This window comes from Syngnathoides biaculeatus, chromosome 11 (assembly GCF_019802595.1).
Source record: "Syngnathoides biaculeatus isolate LvHL_M chromosome 11, ASM1980259v1, whole genome shotgun sequence".
In the NCBI taxonomy this organism is placed as follows: Eukaryota; Metazoa; Chordata; class Actinopteri; order Syngnathiformes; family Syngnathidae; genus Syngnathoides; species Syngnathoides biaculeatus.
In genome coordinates this window covers 29800638-29811293 of record NC_084650.1, presented here as the reverse complement: position 1 = coordinate 29811293, position 10656 = coordinate 29800638, and the positions used below count along the sequence as shown (strand labels likewise).

The window sequence follows — 10656 nt, the reverse complement described above, 5'->3', positions numbered from 1 at the left end:
CCATGAGAGCAGTGATATTATTTTTTTAGTCATCAGTCCTACTAATTTTTCTAGAAATTGGGCTCTTCTGGTAGTTGGTGCTAAAAACCTTGATCCATACACACCTTTCAACTATAATTAATATATGATTGGCTGGCAACCAGTTGAGAGTGTACCCCGCCTTTCGCCCTAAGATAGCTGGGCTAGGCCCCAGCACTCCCGCCACCTCATTGAGGATAAGCGGAATTGAAGAATGATGAATGCATATGGAGTTTGCATGTTCTCCCCGTGCCTGCGTGGGTTTTCTCCGGGCACTCTGGTTTCCTCCCACATCCTAGAAACATGAAACATTAATTGGACACTCTAAATTGCCCCAAGGTGTGATTGTGAGTGCGGCTGTTTGTCTCGATGTGCCCTTGAATTGGCTGGCAACCAGTTCAGGCTGTACCCTGCCTCATGCCCGTTGGCTCCAGCACTCTCCACGAACCTTGTGTGGATAAGCAGCCAAGAAAATTGGTGTGTGTGTGTATATATATATATATATCCATAGTTGAAGGCAGAAGTTTACATACACTGTGCAAAGACACGCATTTCATTTTTTTTTTAATCTCACTGTATATTGTCAAAACAAGCTAAACCTGTTTCAGGCCTATCAGGATCACCAAATTATATAATTGTTAAATGCCACAATAATATGAGAGAATGTTGTATCATTTTCTTCAAGGTCAAACATTTACATACACAAAAAGTACTATGGCTTTAAAGAAAATGAGTAAGCCCGGATGATGAGGTCTGGTTTTGGAAGTTCCTGATAGGTTCACTGACAACTCGAGTTAATTGATAGCACTCCTGGGGATGAATTTAAGGCCACACCTCAAACTTTGTTTCCCTCTCTGAAATCAGATGTCACGGTGGATCAGCTGGTAAAGCGTTGGCCTCACAGTTCTGAGGTCCCGGGTTCAATCCTGGACCCGCCTGTGTGGAGTTTGCATCTTCTCCCCGTGCCTGCGTGGGTTTCCTCCGGGCACTCCGATTTCCTCCAACATTCCAAAAACATGCAACATTATTTGGAGACTCTAAATTGGCCCGAGGTGTCATCGTGAGTGCGGCTGTTTGTCTCCATGTCCCCTGCGATTGGCTGGCAACCAGTTTGGGGTGTATCCTGCCTCCTTTCCGTTGACAGCTGGGATAGGCTCCAGCACTCCCCACGACCCTCGTGAGGATAAGCAGCAAAGAAAATGAATGAATGAATGGATGTCTGAAATGATGGGAAAATCAAAAGAAATCAGACAGTAAATCAGAGGAACAATCGTGTTTCTCCACAAGTCTAGCTCACCCTTGGGTGCATTTTCCTGATGCTTGAAGGTGTCGTGTTCATCTGTTTAAACAATTATACGCAAGTATAAACATGGGAATGTCCAGCCATCACACACCGGTCAGAAAGGAGACTCTCTGTATCCCAGAGATGAACGTGTTTGGTCCGAAATGTGTGAATCACCACTAGAACAAAAGCTGTGAACACCTTGTGAAGGTGGTGGATGAAGGGGGTTAGAAAGTGTCATTCTCCAAAGAGAAATGAGTTCTGCACCGACATGGGCTGAAAATCCGCTCACCAAGAACGTAGCCATTACTCCTAAAGAAACGTTAAAAAACAGATTACAGTTGGCAAAAAGACACCAAGACAAAGATCTTAACTTCTGGAGGGATGTGCTGTGTTCTGATGAAACGAAAGGTGTTAGGCCATAATGACCAACGTTACATCTGGAGGAAAAAGGGGGAATCTTGTAGAACTTAGAACACCATGGCAACTGTGAAGCATGGAGGTGGCAGCATCATGTTGAGGGGCTGTTTTGCTCCAACAGGAACTTGAGCTTGTCATGAAGAGCATTACATGGAGATATTAATGCTGCTTCTCAAAAAAGCCAGGAAGCTAAAACTTGGGCCCAAATGGGTCTTCCAAATGGACAATGATCTTAAGCATACTGCCGAAATGGTTAAAAAGTGCCGTAAGGACAACAAAGTCAATGTCTTGGAGTGGCCATCACAAAGCCCTGATCGGAATCCCATCGAAACATTTGTGGGCAAATCTGAAAAGGTGTATGCCAGCAAGGCAACTGACAAACCTGACTCAGCTGCACCAGTTCTATCGGGAGGAATGGGCCAGGATTCCAGCAGAGTACTGTCAGGAGCCTTTGGAATGTTACCCAAAACGTTTGACCTAAGTTATGCAGTTCAAAGGCAATGCTACTTCATACTAAGGAAATGTATGTAAACTTTGAGCATGAAGAAAATATACAATTCTGTAAGAAATTCTCCCTCTCATAATTGTGACATTTAACAAAGTTAAATAGTTTTAGTGATCCTGACTGACCTGAAACAGAAGGTTTAGTCTGATTTGACTTCAGACAGGGAGACAAATAATGAAATGTGTTTTTAAACAGCGTATGTAAACTTCTGCCTTCAGTATATATATGTATATATAAATCCATTTTCTGAGCTGCTTATCCTCACCAGGGTCATGAGAGTGCTGAAGCCATTCCCAGCTGTCCTCGGGCAGGTGGCAGGGTACACCTGAACTGGTTGCCAGCCAATTGCAGGGCACATGGAGACAGACAAGAATCGCACTCACTACCATACATAGGGGCAATTTAGTGTGTCCAATTAATGCATGTTTTCGGGATGTGGGAGAAAACCAGAGTGCTCAATATATTTATAAAAACTCCAACTATCTATTGGAAAGAAATTCCTTGTGCTTTTTATAAACTTGCCAAAATAAAAATTCTGATTAAACCCATTTCGGAGTAGCTCCAATGTCTTAGATCCCAGGTCTTTACATTTCTGCAAATATCCAGACTCTACATTTTGAGTGTTATGTATCAACAAGGAAGCTCTGTCTTTACTGGAGGCTCTCAATGGCCATTCCCCAAAACAAACACTAGTGATTCACATAGGGTAAATGGTTCATTATAGCCATAACAAAAGGTCTTTTAAAGGACAAATGTAGAATTAGCATTGGAATTCCACAGTATAAAGAGCAGGGTGGGGGAGCTTTGCTTGAGTGTCCATCACGGTGTGTGATGACTGGATTGTACCCAAACTGGAGGTTGCTTTACAGTGGAATAACACTGTAGACAAATTTTTATTGTCCGTGTAGTTATGGCAGATGTCTGATTTTGAGCTGCTTTCCACAGAAGGTTTACATTTGCAGCTGCTCTCAGTTTGTCTTTTCTTTCATTTTTCCTATTGTTTATCTATCATCTCTCTCTTGCTTTGTGTCTGCTGAAACACAAAGCCCTGTTGTCCCAGTATTTCCTTTAAGATGGTGTTTCAGAGTTGTGTCATGTCAAGTCATTGCTGTGGTCTCCAACCGTCCTTAATGACTTCTTTGATATACTGGATTTTGTCACGGGCCGGACTCTCTCATGCACAAACACACACCAGGTCCCTGTTTATGTCTGTCATCTTTGGATAAGGACATACAATTGAGTATACGATGTTCCCCTGCTCTAACTTAGTTTCTTGTTTGCTTTTCTGTATTTTACCACCATTTAAGTTTTAGTTACAAGTTGTCACTTGGTGGTGTTCTTTCTATGTCCCAAGGAAGAATTTGAATTTCAAGCAAGATTTCAATACTCCACTCCTCGAGTGAAGTGGAAAAAAAAATCGGAGCATGTCAGTCACCAATGCTCATTAAGCTATTTATTAAGTGGAACAACAAACAGTAAAACATACAAATGGAAAATAAGAACAACGCAGGCAACATGGAGATGATGCTAAAACTGGACTTACCTTGCTGTAAATGGCTAACGGAACCTGAAGTCAAAGATCCTGATGTTGCAACAACATCTAGAAACACCGCGAGCTTCTAAGGCCCCAAGCTCATCTGAGATGGACTGATAGAAAGTGGAAAAGTGTTCTGTGGTGGGACGAGTCCGCATTTCAAATTGTTTTTGAAAATTGTGGACGTTGTGTCGTCCGGGCCAAACAGGAAAAGAACCATCCAGCGACAATGCCAAACCACATTCTGCACGTGTTACAACACCGTGGCTTCATAGTAAAAGACTACTACTAGACTAGACTCGTACTAGATTGGCCTGCTTTCAGTTCAGACCTGTATCCCTTTGGAAAATCTCTGGCACATTATGAAGCGTAAAATACGATAAATGGAGAACCTCGACTGAAACTGTGTATTACCACCTGTGTATTCTGTTTTTATTTGTTTAACACAAGTATCCCAATTTCTTTGGAATTAGGTTTGAATATATAGGTAACATTTTGTTAAATATCCATCCTCAGTTTTAAAACTTCATATTGACAGGAGGTAACAGTTTTGACAATTACAAAATAAAGTAAAAATGTGCTTAAATATTTCCTCTGCAGTTAATGACGGTGACATCCTGCAATAGACTTTTTCCTCTGGGAAAAAAATTCCTTTAATGCCGAACAAAATGAGAGTTTGACAGGGTTCCTCAACGAATTATGTTCGACCTCAGAGGTTAAAAACTTTAACAAAACTGCTTCACCATCTGGGAGGAAGATGTTGGAAAAGAGAGATGATCTCATGAGTCTGCTTCAGTCCATATTTTTCCAGTTCAGACATTAAATCCTTTAGTTAGTCCCACGTTCACCATCGCTCATCATCATCACTCTTTATATCGTGTATGCAGTTAGTTTGTCAATGAATTATGTTCATTAATTAACAAGACTTCGAATGTCTCCTGGTGGCATTGTAAAGAATGATCCTTTCTATGAAAATATCACAGTGGAGGTATTTCATGTTGTTTCACTAAATAGTTGCGGTCTCGTAAATTACGAAGTAAGTTAGCGCACTTGGAGTCCTACTGTGTTCACTCATCCATCATCTAATTTTCTTTGCTTTTCATCCCTTTGGATTGCAAATTAAAGAAAACATACGAACAAGCAGAAGCAGTATTTGACCCTCTCCCCACAAATTGTCTTTGTATGAACTTCGAAATGAGGCTCAGACTAAAAAAGATGGTAATCATTCAAATTACTCTATTTGATCTTTGCATTTTATTAATTTCATATTATGCATGTTTCTTTCTTTTCATTAACACGTGATTTGTAATTTAAAAAAAACAAAAATCCTTTTATCTGTAAGTTTAAAAAGTAACCAGGATGAAGAATGACATGCTTATTATAATATTGAAGTACTTTGGCATCTGTGAACAATTGCTATTACTAGTTTGTGCTATTATAGACATCACTCTACAAATTGGACAGACAAATTTCATACTAACTTGATTTACTGGGTAAACCCCGTTAAACAAACAAAGCTGGATGACAAATCCACCAAGCTAGAAATAATACTCATTTTGGAAGTTCTTCACTACTGTAATAATGAAGTCCAACCAATGTGTTTACCCTGTGGCAGAGAACAAGAGAGACGCTTAGCCACCACTGCAGCATGCTGGGAGATGCGCTCTACAAAGAAAATGACTTTGCACTTATCATTGATGGAAAGACGCTCAAATACGCCCTCACCTTTGGAGTGCGACAGTACTTCTTGGACCTGGCCTTGTCCTGCAAGGCCGTGATCTGTTGCAGGTAGGATTGGGGGGAGGTGGGAATTGAAACAAAATCAGTGGAACTATCAAAGTTTGAGTTAAAACAGCATTTTCTGATGACTTGAGTTTTCTCTGGGTAATCCTGCTTCCTTCCACACTCTGAAAACAGGCATACTAGATGAAAGGTTACCTTAACTGCAACGTCAGTTTTTCTTTTGTTTGTTTTTTGACTGTACCTCATTGTGGCCTTTTTAGAAATCGTCTTATGATACAAAGATTCTGACTTAGATATTCTACCACCATAAAAAACTGGTACTGAAACAATAACACGCCAAAAATCTAATGGTAAAATGAGTCAGTAAAATCAGTAAAAGCAGTGGAGTGGAAAAAATATATATACATTACACAATATTAGGTACACTTCCACAATGTGATGAGATGCAGACCAAGAGCTCTAGCAAAAATTCTGCGTTTGCAACAATACTCAAGCTCAGTTTGTTTTTCTTCTATGAGAGGAGTTAATGGAAAATATGCTCATTAGAGTATTATTTGCAATAATCATATTTTAAGATACACCTTGTTCCTACTAAGCCGTAGATGAATAAAATGAAAAACAGCTTGTGTAGATTGAGGAAGTGTACCAAATGAAGTGTCCATAGATTAAAAAAAAAAAAAAAAAATTCCTTAAAAACATTTGTGATTAACCTATAAAATGTGCTCTATATTAATTCAATCAAATAATAATAATTAATTAAATGTACAGGGAAGAAAATAAATATTTAAACACCCTGCTATATTGCAAGTTCACCCACTTAGAAATCATGGAGCGGTCTGAAATTTTCAACATAGGTGCATGTCCACCGTGAGAGAGGTAATCTATAAAGAAAAATCCAGAAATCATAATGTATGATTTTTTTTTTAATGATTTGTGTGTACCAGCTGCAAATAAGTATTTGAACACCTGTCCATCAGCGAGAATTCTGACCCTCAAAGACCTGTTAGTCCACCTTTAAAAGTCCACCTCCACTCCATGTGTTATCCCTGAATCAGATGCATCTGTGTGAGGTCGTTAGCTGCATAAGGACACCTGTCCACCCCATACAATCAGTAAGACTCAAACTTGTAACATGGCCAAGTCCAAAGAGCTTTCCAAAGGCACCAGAGACAAAATTGGAAAGGGCTACAAAGAAATTGCCAAGCAGCTTGGTGAAACAAGGTCCACTGTTGGAGCCATCATTAGTATATGGAAGAAGCTAAACATGACGGTCAATGTCAATCGGAGTGGAGCCTCATGAAAGATATCACCTCATGGGGTCTCAACGATCCTTAGAAAGGTGAGGAATCAGCCCAGGACTACACGACTCCACGTGGTCAATGACCTGAAAAAAGCTGGGACCACCGTTTCCAATGTGACTGTTGGTCATACACTAAGACGTCATAGTTTGAAATCATGCATGGCACGGAAGGATCCCCTGCTTAAACCAGCATATGTTAAGGCCCGTCTTAAGTTTGCCAATGACCATTTGTGTCATGATCCTGCCGCTTCAGCACGAGCTGTGCGGGTGTCCGCGCAGGTGCGCTCATTGGAAGATGCACACCTGCGCCTCATGCAGCCTGATTATGCTGTGGATTTATATGACCGGGATGACAACTGGCCGGCGCCAGTTCGTATGATCTTCATGTCCCGTTCGTGTGCTCCGGTATCCCTGATTGAACCTGTGTGTACCGACCTTCGTCCGTTCTCCGACCAACCTTGTAAGCCTGACTCCTTCGTTACTTCTGCCTGCTTTGATTGTTCTCCTGTGTACCGACTCCTGCCTGTCCGCTCACCTGCTCTCTTCGCCCGACGTCCCAACTACCGCTGCTGCACCGGACTGCCTGCTCGATTTGTATGACCGGCTGCCTGAGTACGACTCCGATGACTTTGATTTTGAATCTCTTTGCCCGGCTTTTCATCCCAGTCAGTTTGTTTCGGTCATTCAAATCACGGTCCTCCTCATATTCCGAAAAGTCAGAGTCCAGAAGAATATGAGGAGCCGGACGGGTCGTGTTCGGGACGTATACATACCTCGCTGGCGGAGCGTAAGACACGGAAGCGGAGGAGGTCAGGGAGCCTACCCAGATCGGACAGGCTTGGTCCTCCGGCAGACGGTCTACCTTGCGTCGGTCCCGGCGACCCCGGGTCTTTCCTGCTGGGTCCTGTATTGGCCAGTTTGTTCTGTCCCGTCCCATCGGAGCGAGAGTAGGACCCAAATGCAGGAACTCTGAAGACGCAAGGTAGTTCAAGAAGAGACACGTTTATTATATGCCGAGGTCGGGGATCGAGCAGGCAGTCCGGCGCAGCAGCGGTAGTTGGGACGTCGGGCAAGCAGGAGTCGGCGCACCGGAGAACAATCAAAGCAGGCAGAAGTAACGAAGGAGTCAGGCTTACAAGGTTGGTCGGAGAACGGACGAAGGTCGGTACACACAGGATCAATCAGGGATACCAGAGCACGCAAACGAGACATGAAGATCATACGAACTGGCGCCGGCCCGTTGTCATCGCGGTCATATAAATCCACAGCATAATCAGGCTGCATGAGGCGCAGGTGTGCACCTTCCAATCAGCGCACCTGCGCGGACACCCGCACAGCTCGTGCTGAAGCGGCAGGATCATGACAATTTGGATGATACAGAGGAGTCATGGAAAAAAATTTTGTGGTCAGATGAGACCAAAACGGAACTTTTTGGTCATAATTCCACATCGCCACATTTCAGGCTTCAAACATAAAGATATAAAATGTATTTTTTTTGTCAAGTCAACAAGTGAGACACAATCGGCAAGTGGAATGCAATTTATTGGATATTTTAAACTTTTTTAACAAATAAAAAAATAAAAAGTGGGGCATGTAATATTATTCGACCCACTTGCATTAATACTTTGTAGTGCTACCTTTTGCCGCAAGTCGCTAGGGGTACGTCTATCATTTTTGCACATGGAGAGACTGAAATTCATGCCCATTCTTACTTGCAAAACAGCTTGAGCTCAGTGAGGTTGGATGGAGAGTGTTTGTGAACAGCAGTCTCTGCCCACAGATTCTCAATTGGATTCAGGTCTGGACTTTGACTTGGCCATTCTAACATCTGGATACGATTATTTGTGAACCATTCTATTGTAGATTTGGCTTTGTTTTGGATCATTGTCCTGTTGGAAGATAAATTTCCGCCCCAGTCTCAGGTCTTTTGCAGACACCCAACAACTTTTTTCCAGAATGGTCCTTTATTTGGCTCCATTCATCTTCCCATTAATTTTAACCATCTTCCCTGTCCCTGTTTAAGAAAAGCAGGCCCAAACCATGAAGCTACTACCACCTTGTTTGAGAGTGGGTATGGCGTGTCCAGGGTGATGAGCTGTGTTGCTTTTACACCAGACATATGGTTTTTCATCGTGGCCAAAAAGTTCAATTTTGGTTTCATCTGACCAGAGCACCTTCTTCCACACGTTTGGACTGTCTCCCAGGTGGCTTGTGTCAAACTTTTTAGATGACACTTTTTATGGATATCTTTGAGAAACTGCTTTCTTCTTGCCACTCTTTCATAAAGGCCAGATTTGTGCAGTGTGGGCCTGATTGTTGTCCTATGGAGAGACTATCCCACCTAAGCTGTAGATCTCTGCAGTTCATCCAGAGTGGTCATGGGCCTCTTGGCTGCATTTCTGATCAGTCTTCTCCTTGTTCTAGGTGAAAGTTTAGAGGGACGGCCAGGTCTTGGTAGATTTGCAATGGTCTGATACACAGTCCTCCTTGAGATGTTTAAAGCTTGGGAAATCTTTTTGTATCCAAATCCGGGTTTAAACTTCTCCACAGCAGTATCTCGGGCCTGCCTGTTTTGTTCCTTGGTTTTCGTGATGCTCTCTGCACTTTAAACAGAACCCTGAGACTATCACAGAGCCGGTGCATTTATACGGAGACTTGATTACACACAGGTGGATTCTATTTATCATCATCAGTCAACATTAGATCATTCAGAGATCCTCACTGAACTTCTGGAGTGAGTTTGCTCCACTGAAAGTAAAGGGGCCGAATAATATTGCATGCCCCACTTTTCAGTTTGGTTTTTTTTGTTTCAAAAAAAAAAAGTATAAAATATCCAATAAATTGCATTCCACTTCACAATTGTTTCCTACTTGTTGTTGATTGAAAATTTTATCTTTGTTTGAAGTCTCAAATGTGGCGAAAAGCTGAAGGTGGCCAAATAATTTCACAAGGCACTGTACGTGGTGCATACAGCAGTAAAATCCTCAAACTCGAACCTCCTTTTGTCCTCACACCCCTTGTTAGGGAGCTCCTGGTTGTGAAATTGTCACAAAATATCCTAAGAAAAAGCAAAACCCTCATGAGGTACAATTAGAGTGAACCTAATGTTTGGTGTGACCAGAACTGTCCATCTTGTTGGGATATGGGTTGTACAAAGGACATCAAAAAAAAAAAAAAAACACTCACCACGAATTAATCCTTCGATATGCCAACATCTCACATACTGCATGTCCTGCATAACAACTGATTCAGCATATTTTGCAACCTTCAGGGGCATTCAACTCTTTAACAAAAACAACACACCAGAAACTACATTTAATATGGACTAGTTCAGATTGAAGGTTGGAAAACTGTTTGAAAAGTGAGTGCTACATAAATGTAAAGATCTGCGTTGCCAAGATCCCACTTTTTGGCACAGCTTTTCCTAAAGAACACAAGAGTAACACGAATACAGTCACAGAGAAAAAAAAACATCTTGGAGAAGAGATCAATGATAAAAACGTGTGCTGTGTTAAAAGCTCCTCAGAGCACAGTAAAAACCATCCACAAGGAATTAGATGGAGGTTGTACAGCTATAAGTTTAACAATTGGCCTAAGCGAGAGCAGCAGAGGAGGTCAGCCCATCCCTGTTACAAGCCCTCCACAGTTTTAGACAGCCTGATGAAATATGAAACAAACTCCAAAAGTACAAGTATTCGGGTACTAAATATTCTCTCGGGACAATAAACAAGCAATACTTAACAATGTTTTTGTTCAATGTTAAGTGCAGAAAAACAAGAGCAGCTTGCTTGACAAGTCTGACAAAATGCATCCAAGGACATACAGGAGAAAATCGGAAGTTGTTGGTTTAGCGC

General features: G+C 41.9%; 1 protein-coding gene across 7 annotated transcripts in view; it reads left to right on the top strand.

Annotated features, from left to right (window-relative positions):
• atp8a1 (ATPase phospholipid transporting 8A1) overlaps positions 1 to 10656 on the top strand; it is a 180600-nt gene that overhangs the window by 106313 nt on the left and 63631 nt on the right. For all 7 annotated transcript variants that reach the window (XM_061834636.1, XM_061834637.1, XM_061834630.1 and 4 more), the window contains one exon: positions 5375 to 5547. In XM_061834636.1, coding sequence (XP_061690620.1) covers positions 5375 to 5547 — 173 coding nt within the window. The remainder of the gene's footprint in view (positions 1 to 5374; positions 5548 to 10656) is intronic.